This window comes from Myxocyprinus asiaticus, chromosome 43 (genome assembly GCF_019703515.2).
Source record: "Myxocyprinus asiaticus isolate MX2 ecotype Aquarium Trade chromosome 43, UBuf_Myxa_2, whole genome shotgun sequence".
Taxonomy (NCBI): domain Eukaryota; kingdom Metazoa; phylum Chordata; class Actinopteri; order Cypriniformes; family Catostomidae; genus Myxocyprinus; species Myxocyprinus asiaticus.
In genome coordinates, this window is record NC_059386.1 from 6052230 (window position 1) to 6075033 (window position 22804).

Sequence of the window (22804 nt, forward strand, 5' to 3'; positions counted from 1 at the left end):
ATATGACGATTCTCACAAGCTAATAGACTTTCGCGAGCTTACAACAGGAAAGTCTTGAGGGAAAACACGACAAATGTCCTTCGTCTGCCACCGCAGTGCCGCAATGACTTCTGGTACTACAAATGGGTTCTTGCACACAAGTCACGATTCGATACGTACTCGATATTCGGCCTAATCAAGAAAAGATCTGGGTAATTGGATCTTAGTTGGAATTGAACTTTGGTAGTGGACGACGATGTCGAACGAGTCCATGAGAACGTACGAACACAAAAGAACACACATTGAGAAACAGCTTAAATTTCAAATATCTACTTTCCAGTGTTTCTGACACCGCTTAAATCAATTTTTGTTTATCCAGGTGTTGTCCTTTCCACACAAAGTAACATTTTATACACATGAAAATTATGGAGGGCCAAATTACACAAAATTACATTATTAATAAATATTTAAATATATCATTAAATTAGTGCTGTCAGGCACTAAATGTTTTTATTGCAATTAATCACATAAATTTTCATAGTTAATCGCGATGAATCGCAGATTTGGAAAATATTCCTGCTTAAATTTTACTCTATATACAGTATACATCTTTTCCTGTCAAAATGCACTTACTTCCTTATTAGGAAAGAAAACAAAATAATATGCAATAATGCTTTATTAACATTTTCCAAACAAAGCCTATCCACAGTATAAAGATAAAAATGCACTAAAATATCACCAATTCAAGTAACATTAAACTTTTCGCAAAATCTAAGTGTGAGGTCGACTAATTGAAAGAACAAGTCCCCATAGGTTGCATATTCATTGCAATGCATATTAAATCTCTTAAACTCTTATCAACCACAATATTAATTGGCTGGCAGACTGTGGCTATCCGCTTTGCTACAGCAGCCATGCAGCCGCATTCACGATTTACATCATTGCATCAACGCCAGCCTCAGTGCCGCTTTGAACTCCACATGACAAGCGCTTGCAAACAATGTCTTATTTTGCATTTTCGTGACAGTTAAGACTTGACATGTCTCTGTGGTAATTAAACTGTGCATTACAGAGGCTGCAAAGTACTACATTTCTATTATAGAAATGGGCTTTTTTCGTAAAAAAATAACTAGGTCCATTCCCCATCATTTGATCACTGACACGGCTGTTATGTGTGTGTTTGTGGTGGTGCATCAGTGTAATGACTCCGGGTGGACACATCACAAAGGTTCCATCCTAATCCAACCAGCGTTTATGCTGGTTTATGCTTTTTAACAATAAATCGGTTAATAGCAATTAATACAAATTAACGCAATACATTTTTTTATTAATTGCATGCGTTAATGTGTTAACTTTGACAGTTCTACATTAAATAGATTTTAGCATTATCTTTGGGACATCCTCTTCCATAATGACCTTCTCTCACAGAATCAACATGTCGTGCATTTTCTAGTTGAAAATACTGCTCAATGCTACTAAAAATGGTCCACACACCTAAGCCAATTTTATTTTCATTTACAGCATTTTTTCTGGCCATAAATTTCAAATATGACCTAGACATGTTCTAGACAGGATTGTGAGATTCATCCCTCTATACACTCTTAATAAACCCTTTTCACATTTTTGGCTTTTGGAACACGGAAGTAAATATCGCAGTTTCAACTTCAATAGCAGTGAGTGGGACGACACCACAGCAAATATTATTTTTTCTTACCAATTTGCTCTAACAGGAAAATAAAAAAAATCCACTATTACATTTATATTACAAACGTATTACATTTACATTTCAACAAGAGGAAAAGAATAGAGAGCAATTGGTTTACAGCAGTCAGAAGAGAGAAGATAGCAAATTTACTGTCACTCTCTCAGCAGCTGTTTTAGAAACCCCATCACAGATGTGATAACTATTTATTAATTTTTTTACTAATTCCAGGGTAATACAACACAAAGCATAATGTGATAAATGTACACTAAATAAGGCAGAAATCACAGGCTGTGACAAATGTTCTGTAGACCTATAATGTCTTAAGTTGCCGAATTTTGTCCTCAGTATAAAGAAACATTGATCACACTGTGTTACATTTGTCTTGTAGGCCACTATAGCCCACTGGCAAACACTAAAATTGCATGTTGGCCTTTGAAGCAACACAGTAATCGTGCATAATGTTACGTCATAAGACGTATTCAATGTGGTGTAACATTGTATCTGTTTTGGTTGTGTATATTGGGGTGGGAATATTTAGTTTTGCATGTCTGTTTGTCCCTGGCTTTTCTCCTCTCTCTCTCATTCTCCCTCTCACTCTAATCACTACCAGGTGAGAGCACTAACGAGGAGCTCTCATCTGGCTGTGAGCTGCTGGAGGATAAAAGCTGCTGGAAAGCTTCATTCAACGTCTCCCCTCTCCTGGCTCAGACATGTTGTTGTATTCTCTTGTGAATTTGTTGTATATCACTTGAGACTGCATTTGTGCCTATTGAGTGAACAGTTGTTAAAAGGTGTTAAAAGGTATTGTTCTAAGTCAAGTGTGCCTTGGACTGATTACTTTGGGAGCATTTGTAGGGAGGTGGGTGCCATTTTGTTTAATATCTGTTTGCTCTTGTTTTGGGTAGAAAGGGAGTTAGAGTACAATTGTGTTGTTTATTTCCATTAGAAGTATACTTCGCCTGTCCGTGTTCCGCGACGGTCCACGCACAGTCCGCGTGACATAATTTTCATCATCAGGAGTGTCCGCAGATGTCCGTGCACAGTGTCTGCGTGCAGCTAGATTTTTCTGTCCGCGCGGACAAATGCGCATGCACAAGGTTGACTGTTGAGATAGAAGAGTCCTCTAGGTGGCAATATGCACAGTTGGGCTGTACTGTCAAGCAGTAGTCAAAGAACATATCCTTCTCCATCATTTTGTTGTTGTTGTTGTCGGATGTCCTGTAAATGACACGTCTCGGTGCTACCCTCTAACGTCTGGTAGCATATAACAAAACAATTGTACTGCGCATGTGTCGAACGCATCCATTCGCGCTCATCCACGTGAGGTATACCTTCAAAGCTGAGCGCACAACTGTGCACGAGACAGAACGGAACAGGCAATGTGAAGTATACCTGGGCCTTTAGTTGACTCCCCTTTAGGAATTAGTGAACTTTTGTTTGTTATTTTGGCCTTTGTCCTCTCCTGAAGCCTTTTTGCCTCCTTTCTCATTAGTATCAAATAAATGCCTTATGTTGCATTCTAAAAACTTGACTATTTTTGAGTGCTGGGACGAAAGAGGGGAACCACAACCTTTTTGTTACAGTTTTCCCAACCTAGACTGGGACTAATCATAACAATACTGTATGGTATAATTACAGTCTGTAATGCCTGAATGTTGCTTTCAACTAGGCAAACTAGGAAAACAGGTCAACAGATGGCTGTGGTGTGATCCAGGTATGCAGCACCAACATTACTAGCCAAGGTAGACAAGAGGTTGCTCAGATTGCACTCAGAAGAATATAATGCTGAACTATTTGTACGTTAAAGCTACACACAAGGTCCACGATTTTAAATTGCCAGCCAAATATGTGTTGGTTGTAGGATTAGAGTAGCCCGGCAGAAGGAAATTAAGAAGAATTAAAACAGAATTACACCAAGATGGCTGTAAATTCCTCTAACCATTAAGAAGCTAAGAAAATTCAGACTGAAGCCAGCAAGTCTAAGGCTGCAGCATCTGTTTTTTTCCAACCATCTTGAGAACAAAAGAGATCTGCAGACCACAACAACCTCTACTCGTCCATGTTATATATCAGGGAATACCCCTATGACATGACCAGCTAACCATCTCAGCAGAGAGACCCTAAGAGCAGAGGTGATGGGCAATAAAAGACACAAAGTTAGAACAAGCTCTCCTTGTGAGACCCTCCTGAATTACAATGAACAACACAATGCCAATTCTATGACTCTTTATTCTGGAAAATAACCAATTTTCTAGGCTCCAAATTAGTCATGAGACATCCTCTTTGGTCATTTCCTGGAGATGGCATCCTGAATCCATGAGTTGCTTGAAAATATGTGACTTTACACTTTACAATGCTCATACCAAGTTTTATAAGTTAAAATGTATCAAAAACCTTCACATTATCCTTAAGTGTAGTTAGAATTATAGAATGCATTATCCTGACCTCATGCATACATGATTAATGTATTACAATACATTATTTAGGATTTAATATGTGGTGAACTAATTACAAAGTTAAAGTATGTCATGTTTCATATGTAAATGATTGTCTGTTTATGTAGAGAATGTTGATGTTAACAGATGTCATGTCTCTTACACCGATTTCATTATATAAAATGTATGATTAAAACATGTACTTTTTCAAGCAGGAAATGGGAAAAAGGAACATTAATTCCCTTTAGAAGGAGGGACAGAGAGATGATCCCATGTGACCCAGCAAAAGACACTTCTGACTGGCTCAAGACACCTTTGGGGTGCAGTCAGTGTCGACTAAAAAAACCTCCCCACCTCGGACAAAACACTCTCTTCTTGCTCTTCCTCTTCAGCTCTCTTTGTCTTTCTGTTTCCTCTCTTGACCTGATGGCTTTTAGCTTTCTCCGGCGCCCCTCAAGTTCCGTACAATGTAGAGTCCAGGAAGGCTCGGAATTAAGAGTTCCGAGGAAGCTCTTCTCTTCTCTGCGCTACGACTCACCAACATGACGGGGAGTTGCGAGTCTCCCTTGCGGCAGGCCTCGCTTCAAAGCCCTGCCTCAACATCCCAGCAACAGACATCCACGATCTTAACAGAGGTCCAAAACATAGACGGAACCACCGGAAATTTTTACTGACACAGCCAAAGAACCAAAGCAACGCAAGGAAACGCAATGACACACGAGTACATCTCCAGACTTTTGTTGAAAGTACTGGTGGTCTCTTTAATATAATTTGAAGAATCCGATTGCAAATCGAGTTAGACTCAAAGAAGTATCGAATGGTTCTCAAGGCATTGTCTATAGACTCCATAAAGTTCAATTAATCTGTATAGATAATTTCATTCCCCTTCTGTTACAATTTACTCACCAACCTGTTTGTCGTGTTTGTCTATGTGTTTAGATTAGCAATAAAGTCTTGTATGTTTTCAAAGATAATTAGACTGTGGTATATTTTGATAATCTCGTCACTTGATTTTAAAAGATTGCGCTCCGAAGCTCGAACCATATCTAAACATATTTGTGATATTATTTTCAATAAGCCATGAGAATAGTATTACTTCAATAAGTGAATTAATTATAATTCCCTTATTAAAGCTAATTCCTTACAATAGAAATTGTGAGTGGATACAATGAGCCGTTGTATTACATTTTAATGGTGGAGAATTTTATTCAGACAAATAATCTATTTATTTGACATTTATCCTTCTTATAATGGTGGTGAAATGCAGCTAATTCCATTATAAAATTTCTTACATATTATGGTGAAGGTACGCAGATACTTTAATACATACCGTGTGCATTTATACTACGAAATTTCTCTACATACTGTACAATGGCGTAGACGTACGGACGGTTAATTTAATTCCTAACACACATAAATGTCCTATATGGTCTTTTGCCTTGTTATTTCTTAATCAGTGGAAAACAGGCTCCATAACTGACAGTTTAAATAGGAACAGCATGATCGGAAGATGGCCTGTGTCCAGTTACAGCCCAGTCGGTAACTAGAGGAGAGGTTAGCTGGCATCTGTCACCATATTGGATACACTTCTCAGTTCAGGAGCTTTTTCACAGGAATAATCTCACTAAAGGAAAGATCTGAGCACATGACAGTATTTCTCATTGCCTTAACGTCTTCACTAAGTGAGCATTCGGCTGTGTGATTGTGACTGCGTGGCCTAGTTTCTGTCTCCGATGTGTCTTGAAAGCTGCAAGCTCCACACACACACTTAGTGGAAAGCACTGTGAAACAGAGAATGTGCCATGTTAAAGGCACCTTTGTGACAAGCGTGTTTTTTAATATATTTTATCTCTGTTTGTATGAAAGTACCAGCTGAAGTCTGTTTGTGAAGCTCCTCGCATCGATACATATTATTTATCTCTTACAGTGTTTGGCAAGCTGTCTGGCACTTTTCTGCTAATGTGTAATCCTTCTATTTTACAAGTTATAAAAGGAAAGAACCGCTGGCACTAAAATTCCAGTGCACACTCTAAAAACAGGCAACTAAAAACAATGTCTGGGTAGTTGACATTGACAAAATATCAAGATTTTAGGTTAAAATGCATATATTCTATGCTAATTTACATAAGGGGAATTTTAGGTGCTGTAACCTGGGTGCTCCACTATTAAAATCACCTTTTAGCTTTCTTGCAATTCACTTAAAAGGTATAAAATAGGTTCCAGACAGGTTTCCCAAACAGTCTCTCTGGTTGCAATTGGCCAAACAAACAGATAGTGCCGCCCTAAACTCACGCAATTGGTTGAGTCAATGGCTATTTACATGAACCCTTATAATGCGATTAAGGCAGTACTTGGATGTGTAAACAGAATACGGTATTGTGGTTTTGATCGCACTATACAGACATTCGTGTAAATCTCATCAACGGAATTACTCTCAAAAATGTTCATTGACAAAGTTTTTTTTTTATTTCATTAAAAATAATAAAGATGACACAAAAAATATGCATAATTAGGGCCCTATGATTTCTGTGCTGCAGAAACCACTGACAGAGTCGTGGAATCCAGTCATAAAAATGGAATTAACTATAAAAGTGGAATGTCATGGAATTTGACATATTTGGAATGAAATTAATGTATACAATCAACAGTTCATGAATGTGAGAAGTCACTGCTTCTACACTAACTGCATCATCATCACGTGCACTCTGTGTGTGTATTAATGACAAAGAACATATCACTTTATTCACTGTGAAATGGGTAGCACATGCAGACTATTGAAATTGAAAAAAAGAAACGCGACAGAAATGTATTACTTCTGTATAGTAAAATGTAATTTTCAATGTAGTAGTAGTACTGGTAATGATAATAATATTAATATATCAATAATAATAATATAGCACTGTTCCAATAGGGTAAGTGAATGTTCTGTCAACTGTCCCAAAACACTCTCACACAGGCTATCAAGCCATCCTTATTGTTGAGCCCTGCATACTAACAAAAAGCTCACCCTCTGAGCACACAGCTAAGGGAATCTGGCATCCAGTGTTCATGAATTCATACAAATGGCACAGCGGCTCATCTCCAGTTCACAGACCCTACAACAGTACTGTGAGAGAGATATGCATGACTCTTCTCTCTAAAGGAGACAAACGCTTTGAAGTGCAGACACACAATTCCCAGTGATTAAGCAGGATTTGACAGAGATTTTAATTAAATGCCCAGCCAATGCTATGAACACTGTTTCACAAAGAAAATACGTCTTTACACCATATAAGGAACAGCACAATATCCAGAGAATACAGCATAATAGCAATTGAATGAATACATTCTACACGACTTACCTCAACAAATATGAAGCATGGTATGATGGAATAACTACGTTGTGTATTATCTGAAGCCATTTTGCATTGATTGAGTCAAAGATCCACAGTTGGCAATCTAAAGGAAAGGGAAGAAATAATTGTAAAATTAGTAGAGAATTTAATAACAATACTGAATTTACAAACATCCTGTGAAATACAGAGACAGGAGAAATAACAGTGACTGGATGAGTGATTGACTTATAATCAACATGAAACAGCATTTGCAACACATTTTATTTCCACAAAGTGACATATTTCCGAGTGAAACAGGAAATTTGAGGAAAAACAAAGTGTAGGATGGGAATTTTATCCTTTGCGAATTAATTTAAAGAGGCTTTTTGACCGGAACACGGAGGCTGTGGGTCAAGTTCACCCTCGAGAACATCATTACGTATTTCAACAGTAACACTTCTTTTTGAAAGCTATTTGCTATCATTGCCATAACATTTATTATGTGAACATTAACCGCCTTTGAAATTACTGCATTGGCAAGATTTTAGAAAGGCTGCATCACCTACAACAGTAGTTGAAAACAATGCCTAAAAAGCTATTTGGCTATTGGTTAGCATTAAGTAGTAGCCTGCATGGCCTAGGGCACATCAGCAAAAAAGGAAATTTGTTTCATATGTGGAGCAATTTATGACATTTTGATGGAAGTACGTTCACTGATGAATCCTGCATAACAACACCAAGAATGTGCATTAAGCAAGTGAATAGAGTCAATTAAGGATGGGACACACAGACAAGGTCAGTATAAAAAGTCTCCAGTTACACATGTAACCTCAGTTACCTGAGATGAAGAGAACAGACATTGTTGTAAGAACTATGGGAAGTGTCTTTCAAAACGACCTTGCTGAAACCATTATACAAGCACGCCAATCCTCTGATTGGTAATGGTGTCTGAGCCCCGCCCCTTCAGGCATGCAGTTGGCCTATATAAGAGGGCGCTCAGTCACCATTTCCTCAGAATTTTCTGACTGAGGGACAAGAGTGAGTCACTTGTATTATGAAACTCTGAAGAAGTAGTGCGGCCAGCTTTCGCAATGTCTCGTTCCCTTCATCTCAGGGAACCAAAGTTACATGTGCAACCGGAGACGTTCCCTATCGATTCAGTTAACTTGACATTTCTGTAAGCACTATGGGGAATGATATCCCATCACACCACACTATGTGACATCACACTCCCAGAGTTATAACACTAAATAGAGATATTAATAAGAGTCACAGGCCACAGGCCGATGACTTTTAAGTCATATTTAAGTGTATATGAATAGTTCCACGTAGCGGACGCCAGATGGAAATTAATGTAGTCTGATATTTATATGAACCATATAGCTATACACAGTATGGTTTATTAACCCTCTCACAACATGGTTGGAAAAGTAGGTTTTATTTCTCATGGGAGTGCTTATGGACTTTTAAAGGGGCAGTTCAACAGCATATAATTAGGTGGCCATGTTGATTATAGTCGGTAGCCCACCCATAATAAGGGCTTGGTCTCACCTGCTTGAATGTAAGAAGCTCTCTATACAGAGAGGACTTGTGAGGAGATGGACGCCACGTCCAGGTTATAAAATCTCATGAATGCGTTTTGTGAGGACCATCCTGCTGCCAAACATATGTCCTGTAAGGACATGCCCATGCCCATGACGAGGCCATGCCTCTGTTTGAATGCACTTTGACACCAGTAGGGCAATTTGCGACCTGTGATTCGTAATCGAGGGCGATCGCATCAACAATCCATTGAGAGAGCCTTTGTTTGGAGAAAGACATTCCTTCTGTACATCCTCCATAACAAATAAAGAGCTGATCCGACAGCCTAAAATGACGTGTGCGCTCGACATATGTATGCAATGCCCTCACCGGGCATAACATATGCATAGATTGCACTTCATTCTAATTAAACGGTGGGGGAATAAAGGCTTGCAAACGAACCACTTGAGCCCTGAAGGGCACTGATAAAACCTTAGGCACGTAGCCTTTTCTAGGTTTAATGGTGGCTTTTGACAGATCTAGACCAAACTCCAGGCATGAGCTGTCAGTCGACAGCGCCTACATGTCACCCACCTGTTTAAATGAGGCCAAAGCCAATAGTAGTGCGGTTTTTAAGGAAAGCACCCGCAGCTCAACAGATTCCAATGGCTCGAACTGGGAAATTGTGAGTGCCTTCAGCACAAAGTTTAAGTCCCAAGTCAGCACCATAGCAGGGCGAGGGGGGTTCAAATGTCTCGCTCCCCTAAGGAAATTTATGACTAGATTATGTTTGCCTATTGAAGAGCCAGCCTCCAGGGTGTGGTATGCTAAGATAGTCGCTACATTAACCTTGAGCATTGACAGGGTAAGACCAGCTTCCAGCCGCTCTTGAAGGAATGTCAAAATCTCAGCTATGGGGCAATTCAGCGGGTCTTTACAGTGTGAAGAGCACCAATTTGCAAACATGCGCCATTTATTTGCATAGAGGTGTCTCGTGGACTGTGCTCTAGCCTGTAAAATAGTGTTCCTCCTGAGCCAATACTTGCTTGTCTGATGTGCTCCGTTCAGGGGCCACACATGTAGGTTCCACAGCTCTGGCTGGGGATGCCAAATCGTGCCTTGTACTTGAGAGAGAAGGCCTCTCCTCAGCGGTATTTCCCATGGCTTAGTCTGGAAACCAGGACTGATTGGGCCATTTCGATTCAATTAACAGAACTGTTTCCATATCCACTTGGACTTTGCCGATGACAGAATGAAGGAGGTGCACCGGGGGAAACACATACTTGATTTTCACTGGCCATTTGTGATCCAGTGCATCCATGCCCAGTTCTCCGTGGAGGCAAATAGGTCAACTTCTGCTTTGCAGAATATTTCCCAAATCCTCATCACTGTCTGAGGATGAAGTCTACATTCCCCTGGTAATGCTCCCTGGCAGGACAACAGATCCGCTCTGAAATTCAGACGGCCTGGGACATGTCTCACACGCAATGAGAGATGACGCCCACTCCACTGGAGGAGGCTTTGTGTCATGCTCATTAAATAGGGCAATCGGAGTCCGCCCTGGCGATTTATGTATCGCCACTACTGTTGTGTTGTCTGAACAAATCAGAACGTGGTGATTCACAATGTCTGAATGAAAAGCTCTCAAAGCTAGAAAGACAGCCAGTAGTTCTAAGCGGCTGATATGCCATGCCCGTTTCGCACTTGTCCAGGTGCCAAAAGTCGGGCGTCCATCACACAGCGTGCCCCAACCTGTGCTGGATGCATCTGTGGTCACCACTTTTCTTCTGAAAATTTGACCCAGCAAAACACCCTGTTGGTAACAGGCCGGTGCTGTCCATGGTGCTAGAGCAGCTAGGCAATGGCAAGTCACCACGATGCGCATATGACCGTGGCTTCTGGCGTGAAGTGGAACGTGTGGCTTGAGCCAGTACTGGAGAGGTTTCATGTGTAACACACCTAATGGTATGATGGCAGATGCTGCCACCATAAAACCCAGCATTCTCTGAAATGACTTCAGTGGCAATGTTTTCCCTAGTTTGAACTGAAACAGACACAGAAAAATGGTCTGTACGCACTCATTTGTAAAGTGCAGTCTGGGACAGTCTCTAATGCATTTTTGCGAGGAGACTATAAATCTCTGCGCCCAATAGAAAGTGACCGAGCGAGGTGGCCGGCATACAAACTGAATCGTATAACTGTACTCAATCGTTTTTAACACCCAGTCTGACACGCCCGTGAGGGCTTGCCATGTGTCCGCGCAGCGGGACAGCGGGCTTACTGATTCGCTCGCTATAGGATCGCTATAGGAGATAGAGCACCGCTCACCATAGGATAGCGGTTGAGTATAATGTGTGGGGTATATGATACGTGAAGAGGAAATGTAACTTTTTCTGAGAATGTGTGAACATCCCGTGTTTGTACAACAGGCACTTTTTTCTTTTTTGTGAGAACAATCTTTGAGTAATACACACAGAAGCAACATTTTGAACAATGTCCCGTTCCTGATGAACAGTATTGGGAAAGAGGGGAGAAACACTGTGTGCCTCAAATCGAGCCTTCTTCAGCTCTGGCCTGTGAATAATGGCAAGCTCTGGGCTCTTCTTCACAGGGCTGGGCATGTCAGGAATATTTCTGCTGCCCAGACAAGGTTTTTCCATCGTCGCATTTTCACGCTGAGATGGCGGGTGCTTACGCTTGGGCCACGGTTTACATGGCTTCACAGAGGGCTCAGTAGTAGCTTTCGGCTGCGCTGGGGCAGCAAGAGATGGATTCTTTGCCAGGCGCTGACTAGAATTAGATCGGAAGCGTGCCAGGAAAGGGAAAGTGCTACTTCTCTTTGGCAGAAAGTGTTTCATCGCTTGAGACTGCATTTGCGCTGCGATGAAGCGCTCTGAAAAGCCTTCACATGAGTCACATCAAATAACTGACTGTCTGAAATGACTCCCAACGTTAAATATAAGTGAATTGACCCTACGCCAAGCCCCGCCTTAAAAACATTTCTGACCAATTATGTCTTAGCAACTGTTGCCCTGCTGCCATTACTCTGACTATCGTTTGCTTTTTACAATGACAGCCTATGGGAGCAATGTGTGTTTGAGTAGTTTTAAGCAGGATTTTATTGAAATGATCCCAAAAAAATTAAGAATGTTGTTGCTGGGTCACTTGTAATGACACGAGGTACCTAGAGAGGATACATGCAGTGTTTTTAAAAATAATACAAAATTTATAAAATAAATAAATAAATAATATTGAGAAGGGCATCATTTTGATTTAAGTGTGTCATTCCTCATTCCCATATGAACATGTATAATATAAGCGAGGACACCTACATTTCCTCCAAGGTAAATTAAAGCTAATAATTTAATTAGGGGCGTACGCACCTATTGTAATTGTTAGTGTTCTTATTAAGGGCCAAGCACCGAAGGTCAGTAGGAACCTATTGTATCCGTTAGTTTTCTTATTAGGGGTTCAAGTCCAAAGGGTTGAAACCCTATTGTATTTGTAAGGATTATTATTATTATTATTCTGCCTTAAAACTGATCATGCAGACCAAACTGTAAGGCCTAGAGACTTGAAACTTTGGGAAATGGTAGTACTCCAGCTGGCTAACCATACGCATGGACTCATCCCAATCGGCCAAAGGGGGGCGCTACAGTGAACAAAAAATAAATAAATAAATAACATTTTGGGCCATAACTCTTAAACCATAAGGCCTACGAACAAAATTATTTTTCCTGTGATTCCTTGCGTTATGGCGAATCTTTTGGAATACCATCAAATCTTTTCTCCGCCCTTTCATTTTCCCGCTATTTTGGATTGTTTAAAAAAAAAAAAAAACTTAAAATTTTGCATGCAGTGTCTGATCAACTGATCAGACTGAACAGTGTCTGACCCAAGGTGCCATCAATGTCTATGAGGACAGTCTCATATCTTGAAAAACATGGCCACCATCGACCAATCAACTTTTAGCAGCTATTAGATAGGGTTAGAAAAGGCAGATCAGAATGAAACGTGGTAGGCCTATTTGTCTCTTGGCACAAGAGGTCTGTGCAAAATACGAAAAAAATTGGCCACCAGGAGGAGATATTGTGTTTTTCATGTGTGTAAATCGTTGCATATACCGCTGTTTCACTCAGACACACGTTATTCATACCATAATATAGATTTCCTCATTTTGAACAACTTTGCCTCAAGAAGGATAGGTGTGAATCAAATCATTTGTTAAATATTTAAGATTATTTAAAAAAAATTACTTCTTCAAACTAGTCCTAGGCCGTTCGCCCAATTGGAACCAAACCAGAGAAAAGAGATTCTCTGGAGTCCCAATATCAATAATTATTAAAAAAAGTTTGAACTTTCGATTCATCGTTCAAAAAAATGTTCAAAGTGGCCATGGCCATCCATAAAATCTGATCTGACTGTTCAGACTGAGAAACATTAAGAAAAATCTGATTTTAATCAGATTCCAAATCTCCTATGAATGTGGTTTGGATGAGATTTAATGTGTTTTTGTCCTGTTCAGATTGTATTTGGTGTTTTATGCACACCAGTAAGCAGTTTCATATTTGTTACCAATGTACAAAAACACAAAAACTGTGTACCCAGTTGAGCTGATAATATATTTGTTAAAGTGTTTACACATGGTTATATTTTCAGTTCTATAAAAACATTGCATTAGAGATTAAACACAACAGTTCACGAAAACACTTTTATAAGTTAGAGAGCCACATATGTTTTTTTATAGAAATACATATTTGTCTAAAAAAAAAAGTGCTTGTGGACTTACAAAATTTTGAACTGCAAATTGTAACTTCACAATCGATTGAAATGGGCCTATTGGATCATATTACGTGCAATTCATCAAAATGTTGTTGTTTACTTAGTTGAATCAACATATACTATGGAACATAGAGGTCTGGCCATAAATTCCTTCATAAGATCAAGCTGAAGAACAAACATGACTTATACTCTTTAACTAGGGCTGAAACGATTAGTCGACATTATTGGCAACGTCGACAATAAAAAATTGTCAACAAAAATTTTTGTTGTTGAATAGTCGTTTGATCTTAACGTAACATAAGATCATATGAAACTCTAATGACTGCAAACAAGAGCAGCACTGCAGCTCGCGCCTGACTGAGGAGAGGAAGAAAACACATCTCACAGTCCAGACGCACTCTAAACTTTCCAAACAGCTTCAGGTGATGTACATCGCAAAAATACAAAATAAGTAAATACAGAAGCACTCTTGTTGTGGAATAAGCAGAGCCAGAGCTGACGCTCAGCTTAAGCAAAACTTGCGTGTCGAGTGTCTTTAAAGGAAATACCCCGGCGTTACATCTTTAATGCAGTTCTATTTAATGCGTTCTAGTTTAAACTAAAGTTAAAATAATAAGGAAACTGGCATTTCTCTGTGCGGTCAGCGCCTCTTCTATGAGTTGCGTGAAGTGTCCCGATCTAAGGGGGAGAGATTGAAACTGCACCCGGCTGATGCACACTCTGTTGCAGGGACGCTCACCCCTCGAGCACGCACGCTTAATGCAGCTAGATTATAACGTTATGGCAACTTATTGAATCATAATACGTGTCACTGTGCATATCTTATCGTGAAGAAAATTGGCAAAATGCAGTTTTATTAATAAGAGAGAGTTTGTTTTTTTGTGAGTTAAAGATGGATTGAAGTGAACAGAAAGGTGAGAGAGGGTAGAGTCTTCGCCCCATTATACACTGCAAGAATATACATTTTTTATTTGTTTTTGTTTTGGCTTGTTTTCCAATATAAACATCTAAAACTCCTTTAAAACAACGTACATTTACGTTAGCAACTATACTGCAGAATTTTTTTTTTTTTTTATCTGAGAATGTTGAATATAATATTAAATATACAAATATTTTAAAATATCTAAAAATCAGTCACCTGAGAAGCAGCATATAAGATATTTAGACTTGCTTTTAGAGAATAGATCTTGAATATAAGTATATTTTGTCTTTACTGCATTCGCAGAAGTATAACCAAGTGAAAAAATACACTTATATACAAAATACACTTCTATTTAAGATACATTCTCTTAAAGCAAGTCTAAATATCTTATGTTACTTCTCAAGTAAATGTATCTTGTTTTAAGGATTTTTAGACCATTTTAAATGGAAAAAAAGACAAATACACTTGATAACAATAGGATTTTTTTGTAGTGAAATATTTACTGAATTAAACATAATAAAAATTATTTTTCCCTTTAATTCAGTGAATGTCATTTAGAGGTATTTTTAAAAGATGATTTTGTCCTCTTTATTGTTAGCAAGCAGGTTTAATACAACCTTTTAAGTCAGGGCACAAGCTGAATAGTCGATTTAGAGCTAATGATTAATCGTTGCAATAATCGCCCGAATAGTCGAATAATCGTTCTAATAATCGTTAGATTAGTCGATTATCAAAATAATCGTTAGTTGTAGCCCTATCTTTAACTAACAAATACATTTTTTATCAACTTTACTTTGAAAAACAAAAAACAAAACATAATAATAAAACTAAGGAGAAACATTTTGACCTGCTAAAGCCCTTTCACAATAGCAACCCACATATGAAAACAATGGTCACATAAAAATGTCATGTTTACTTAATAATGCATTTAAATGTAATTTTCTTTTTGGAAAAAAAAAAAAAAAAAAAAAACATAAAATATCTATTCTTCCATTTACTCTATAAAGTATCATCCTATTCAGTGAGGAAAACAAATTGTCCTGCAAATATTAGCCAGTGCAGGAGCCAGATTTGTGTGTAGGTAATCACTGGCTAAAGGAGTTGATGCAGTTCGTGATTGAGAGGGCTGACTCACAGCTGTATAGAACCAAATCAGTATATTTGCAAGTCTAGTTTCACATTATCACTTTTTTACGAGCCCTACAGACCCTGAACAGATGAGACACGCCAGTTTGATACTTCAAGAATAGTGAATAAAAAGCAAACTTTTCAGCGCATTTTCTTTGAACGTTCAGTTTTCATAATTGATTGCTTTTGTTGCCTAATGTGCATACAACATTTCTGTCACAACTGCGGTGATAATTTTTTACATGTGTAGATTTGACTACACTAAGCACACAATTAAGCAACTGCATATAAATATTTGATTGAAAAAGATGCTATGAAATACTCACCTAAACGGTGTGATCCACGTTTAGCAAAGCAGTGTAACTAAACTATCGCCAGAAAAGCTTAAACACACCCTCCAGTCTAAATAACCGATGACGGCTGAATGCTGTTGCTTGCATCGAGTGTTGTTAAACTCACCGCTGATTGCTGAGGCTTGCATCTACGAACACTGAGCTTTGCACAGAGAGCGCTCTGGTATTTCAGAAGGCGAAACAATTTGATCAAAATTCAGTCGGCGTGCCAGACAAAGATGATTGGCAGGCCGGATTTGGCCTGAGGGCCACCAGTTGACTAGCCCTGTTGTAAGCTGTTTCATCAAACCCTAACTTTTCAGTGGGGATTCAAAATTGTTGCTGTTGTTGTAAAAACACATTGCATTTGAAAACATACATGACAATTTTAAGACCTGATAGTCTACTTGAGCTGTTGGTGCTTGGACCCCGATGATTGTCGCTTGCGGCTATATTTCTTCTTCTTCTTCTTCTGCCATTGAAGTCTATGGCAGCCCATAGAATCATAAATAGGAAAATTAGGAAGTTTATCTGACCCAAATTTGGGTCTCTAACTCATACCCTCTAGTGCCACCAACAGTTCAAAGTTTCACTTACGTTTTGGCCTATAACTTTTAAACCATAAGGCCTAGAATCAAAATTATTTTTTTCTGTGATTCCTTGGGCCAAGCCGAGACGGGACAGGTAATGTAAAATTTTAGCTCCACCCCCTAGATTTATTTGAATTTTGAATTATACGGAAAACCTACTTTTTATAACTCATCCTAGACTGTTTGTCCGAATCGCTTGGAATTTGTCGTGTATCATCTAGGGATACTGTTGACAAAAAATTATCACCGCGAGAATGGAAAAATGGACGTGACGTTATAATTATGCAACGCTTTGGTGTATTGACATGAAACTTACTATGTGTCATCACAAGCATGACCTGAAGCTACCTGTAGCGTTTCCCCACTGTACCACCTAGTGGTCAGAAGATATGAAAAATTGCTATTTTTGCTCATAACTTCTGATTAGTTCGGCCTAAAATTATGGGGCTGGTTTCGTTAGATTCATTGGGTCATGCTGGGTATGGTGATACCCAGTTTGCCATGGTCGGCCATAATGCCTGTCCGCCATTTTGAATTTTCATTCTTCCTTTAATTTTATTTATTTTTTCCTCTTCTTCTTGTTCTTCCGCTCGAGTCTGCAGCAGCCCATAGAACCGTACATAGGAACGTTTTTGAATTTGGGCACACTGATAGTGGACACGCTGATCTATAAATGACCCAAAATTGGGGTCTCTAACTCAATCACACTAGCGCCACCAACTGTTCAAACGTTCACTCGCATTTTGGCCTATAACTTTTGAACCGTGAGGCCTAGAAACAAAATTCTTTATACATCAGATTCCTTGGGCCATGCCCCACAAGGATATGTGGCATAAACGTTCCGCTCCATGCACTCGTTTTTCCGCAATTTTTAATTTTGAGAAAAAAATACTTTTCGAACTCCTCCTAGACCATTTGTCTGATTTGCTCGAAATGTATTGTTTATCATCTAGGGACAGTGCTGACAAAAAGTTAACAAAATATTTTTGATAAACTACACCGTTCACGAATAACGCTTCAACGAATTTGACCAAGAACACGCCAAAATATAAGGTTTGTAATCGCTATCAAATGACGCTTTTCTCTTTTCAAGTGACTGTGATAATCGCTTGCCTTAATTCTGATTCACAGTCTGCACAGTTTTCAATCAAATTACTGTGTAATTTATTTTACAAAAAACATAAGATAAATATGTTTTACAATGTCACTCTTCATTCCAGCCCACGTAATAATATTATCCATTCCGTTTATGAGAATAACCGCACCGTTCAAGGCAATCTCCGATTCATTCCTATGGGGAGTTCTGCAGAGCTTGTCAGAGCGAGCGACCATAACCAAGAGGGGTGGAGCTGAGTGAAGGGTCAATTATTTAATTTTATGTTTAATTTACTTGAACTGTATAAAATAACCAATTTGCTTAACACTTCTATTCTGTTAACCCTTAAATGTATGGTAATTTTCCCAAACACTCTTACATATTCGGGTCTTTAGAGACCGGCACTTATATCTATCAAAAATGGATGTAAAATATGCCCAGATAGTGTAAAATTTTTAAAATATTTTCAAGACAAATAGAAAAAAATAAAATGAAATATGTATGTGATGTTTTCTTTTTCATAAATTAAAGAGATAATGCAACAAATCAGGACAAATCAAGAATATGATTCATTATTTTCACACTGAAATTTAATTGGAAACTGGCTGTCAAACACATACTGAGCTACACATAACACATAATCTACACATGTGTAATGTATGTGTAACTTATGTGTATCTTATGTGTATTTTCTTAAGCACTTGTTGAGTCTAAATAGATGCACAACATACATTACTTCAATAGTACACCCAAATGACAATAGTCATATACTTTTCATGTGTTGTACTTGCTATAAGTTTACTTCGATGTTGTTTCTTCATAAAAGCAATGTCAAATGTAAATCAAGTCAAACACTGAAACATCAGTGCCACTTAAGTAAGAAATTGCATGTATATTATGTATGTGTATACACATATAAAATACTGATAATTCACCACTGTTGATAGTTCATTGTTGCACAGAAAGTCAACGTGATATTGTATTTATTTGTATGAAAATAGTAATTATTTATTTTGTAATACACAAAGAAACAGATATCCTGTGATAGTAAACTTAAAAAGATATTAAGTGTTTGGGTATTTTATTACCAGCAAATTTGTGTGATTTAGTTAAGAGTTAATTTTGACCCTTCAATAAAAAGGTTTTCGAGCGATGTGGGCTGGTGGGCTTCATTACATTTATCTATGATTGGGAAGGTTAATGTTATTAAAATGAATTGTTTTCCAAAATTCAACTACCTGCTACAGTCTCTCCCTATAGATGTCCCCCTCTCTTATTTCAAGCAATTTGATAGCATAGCAAAGTCCTTCCTTTGGAATGGTAAATGTCCCTGATTACATTTCAGTAAGTTGCATAAGCCGAATGAAAAAGGTGGGCTAGGCCTACCCATGATTTTGTTTTATTATTATGCATTCGGTCTCAGACATTTGGCTCATTGGTCGCTTCCACCTGAGAGAGCCCTTCCCTGGTTTTGTACTGAACAGAAAGTTATTGCCCCTATTTCACCATTGCAAAGCCTTTCTATCAAACTAATCAGAGAAGTTAAGTTACACCCAGTTATCTCGCATTTGCACTCGGTATGGACAAAAGTATCCAGAGTGTTTAATTCGGACATTTATTTAAATGTTGCCTCGAGGCTGAACCCAAAATTATGTATTAATAAGTCCCCTTTCTGCTGGTCAGAGTGGACTGTGAGGAAGGTTAACACACTCGGTGACCTATATGAGAGTGGAGTGTTGAGATCCTTTGAAAATTTGGTTCAACATTGTGGGATTCCCAGATCTCAATTCTTTATGTATTTACAGCTGTGCCACCTGCTCTGTACTATTTTTGGGAGTAGCATACACCCCCCTAAAGCAGCAGGAGTGGAGATTACTGCTTTTGGAAAAGGTCATGAGGCATCAGTGTATTACTCCCTGCTAATTCAGAGTCTGGGGGACGGAGCTTTAACTTTTAACTTTTAGCTTTTAACTTTTAGCTTTTCTATCAAGAGATTATGGGAGAAAGATTTAAACTTGGTATTGGAGGAGGGAGTGTGGGCTAGGATTCTAAAAAATGTCAAGTCTGACCAAAAAATCCAAAGCATGAGAACTCGTGGAGTTGGAAGGGAATATTAAATGTGCAGAGGCAGATCTGAAGCGCCGAATGTCATCTGATGGCCTCAGAGAATTGACCCGATTGAAATACAGATATAATACTATTTTGTCCGGAAAGTGGAGTTTTGGTTATTCAGGGCAAGACAGTCATACTTTGAGTCAGGGAACAAAGCAGGAAAGCTTTTGTCTAGATATATAAAGCAGAGAGAATCTTTTCTACCATTCCCTCAGTGAAATCTGCTGGTGGTGAAATTTTTTTACCTCAGTCATTGATATTAATAATGCCTTTAAAGAGTTCTATCTTGATTTTTATAGTTCCACATCTTCCTCTACTGATGAGGATATTAGACAATTTGTGGAACCATTAGAACTCCCTAAACTGACGACTGAGCAAAAAAAAACAATTCTTGATTCTGAGACAAACTTGGGAGGAGCTTGACGAGGTAATTAAGACCTTACCTACAGGCAAGGCTCCGGGGCCAGATGCCACTGAATTTTTTAGATCTTATGCTACAGAACTGGCTCCAATTTTGTTAGAAGTTTATACGGAATCATTAAAGAATGGAAAGCTTCCCCCAACCATGACACAAGCCCTGATCAGTCTGATTCTCAAAAAGGACAAAGATCCAAGTGAGTGAAAAAGTTACCGTCCAATTTCCCTGATCCAGCAAGATGTAAAAATTTTGGCAAAAATTTTGGCTAACCGATTAAGTTCTGACATCTCTTACATACATAGATCAGGTGGGGTTTATTTGGGGCTGTAGCTCTTCTAATAACATTAGGCATTTCATCAATATTATGCGGTCAGAAGCAAATGATCAGTCTCCGGTCACTGCCATCTCACTTGACACCGAAAAGGCATTTGATATGGTAGAATGAGATTATCTTTTTAAGAGTTTGGAAATGTATGGGTTTGGGAGTATATTTATTGGTTGGATTAAGTTACTTTATAGACATCCTGTAGCAGCGGTACAAACAAATGGATTAATATCAGATTATTTTACTCTGGATAGGGGCACTCGGCAGGGTTGCCCTCTTTCCCCATTATTGTTCTGTCTTGCCCTGGAACCATTAGCAGCTGCTATAAGAAAGGAGGATGATTTTCCAGGGGTGTCGTTCCCAGAGTGGTGTGTGAAGATGGGGAGGGTGGCTACCTTTGAGGAGGGGTCGAGAAGAAGGATGGGAGTTAGGAATTTTTTAAATAGGAAATGGGGCAGTGATTTGGTGTTTTTGGGGGACTCTCGAGGAGGGGTGGTGGAGAGAGTAATTTAGAGTTTAGTTTTTAATTATACTTGATTATTGTATTTTCTTTTTTGTTGTTGTTTTAGTTTTGTGTTTTTTTATGTGTGTGTGTTGTAGCATCTGGACCAATCAGACAAACAATTATTCATTATTTAATGAATAATCCAACAGAAGTCTCAAGACCGTAACAAGCAAAGGTCCAAGTAGGCCCAAGCAGACTCCGAGATGTCTGCTTTCCCACTGATCATTATCAGCTTTTACTCCCCCTTTGCTAACACTGGTCCAGCAACTAGTGGACCTCAGAGACATTTCAGGTAGGGGAAGGTAGCCACATGCAAGAGCAAAGGAATGTGGGGAAAGTAACTCACTCCATTCCCCCATAGGAAAGACACAAAGCCCATAAAACAGACTTCTCTTCATTAATTTATAGACAAACTGTTCTATAAATGAACATATCCCCAGGACATTATTACGGTCTCATATATTGTCTTTTGTACCATATACCGTTTTATGCATGCTTTATGACAGAACCACTAGATAATGTACAATTATTGGTATCATGCTTCCTATCAAATTAATCCTTGTGTGACGCCCTGCACATTGGAGTATATCACCGCCTTATAGCATGCATTGTGTGCTTGTTATATTAATCAGAGCATAAAGGGGCACAAACTGGCAGCTTACTCCAATCATGCAAATGAGTCAGCTTCCAAACAAAGGAACTTTTCCTGCTGGAAAATTGCACCTTTCTCATTGGTCAAGCCAAACCCGAGAGGAGTGACCTCCCTCAGGAGTTAAAGGGCACTGTCAGAGTGACCACCCTCTCTCTTTCTCTCTCCCTCCCTCCTTCTACTGGTTGCTGTTTGTGTGGGATCCGGAAACACCTGGTCTGACTGCGAGGTCGCGGGCCGACAGGCCTCAACACATCAAGCCATGTGTAACTTCCTCGACCATGACAGAGTCAAACTAACACCACAATTTCATCATCATTTCTTCATTCAACATAGAAGACATTGATTGCAACTTCAACACCATCGACTCAAGGAACCATCAAGACTTTCTCCTGAGACTGCATCCGGGCACTCTTTCAACAGCCAAGGCATTGCAAGTATTGTACAATTAACTAACTAAACAGAATCAGAATCAGAATGAGCTTTATTGCCAAGTATGCTTACACATACAAGGAATTTGTCTTGGTGACAGGAGCTTCCAGTGTACAACAATACAAAAACAATACAAAAACAGCAGCAAGAGATAGATAATAATGATAAATAAAAAATAAAAACTAATTATACACATACATACAGACACACACATACATACTTTCACACATGCACATGGGTAGTATAAATCTAATACAATCTGTTATGTACAGTGTAAATACAAATCTGTTATGTACAGTGCAAATGTTTTGTTTTTTTCAGAGACATGAAATGGCAGAAGAGGTTGGATGTGTTGGATAAATATAAAAAAGACTAAACTGTGTATTGCACATAGTTATTGCTCAATGGGGCAATTTAACTGTTCATGAGATGGTTAGCCTGAGGGAAAAACTACTCCTGTGTCTGACGGTTCTGGTGCTCAGAGCTCTGAAGCGTCGGCCAGAAGGCAACAGTTCAAAAAGGTAGTGGGCAGGGTGAGTGGGGTCCAGAGTGATTTTAC

General features: G+C 38.8%; 1 protein-coding gene across 1 annotated transcript in view; it reads right to left on the minus strand.

The window, feature by feature from the left end:
* The window catches only part of LOC127433393 (phospholipid phosphatase-related protein type 1), a 95781-nt gene that overhangs the window by 43778 nt on the left and 29199 nt on the right, over nucleotides 1-22804 (minus strand). The window contains exon 2 of the mRNA XM_051685259.1: nucleotides 7461-7557. Within this exon, the coding sequence (XP_051541219.1) occupies nucleotides 7461-7520 (60 nt within the window). The 5' untranslated portion in view covers nucleotides 7521-7557. The remainder of the gene's footprint in view (nucleotides 1-7460; nucleotides 7558-22804) is intronic.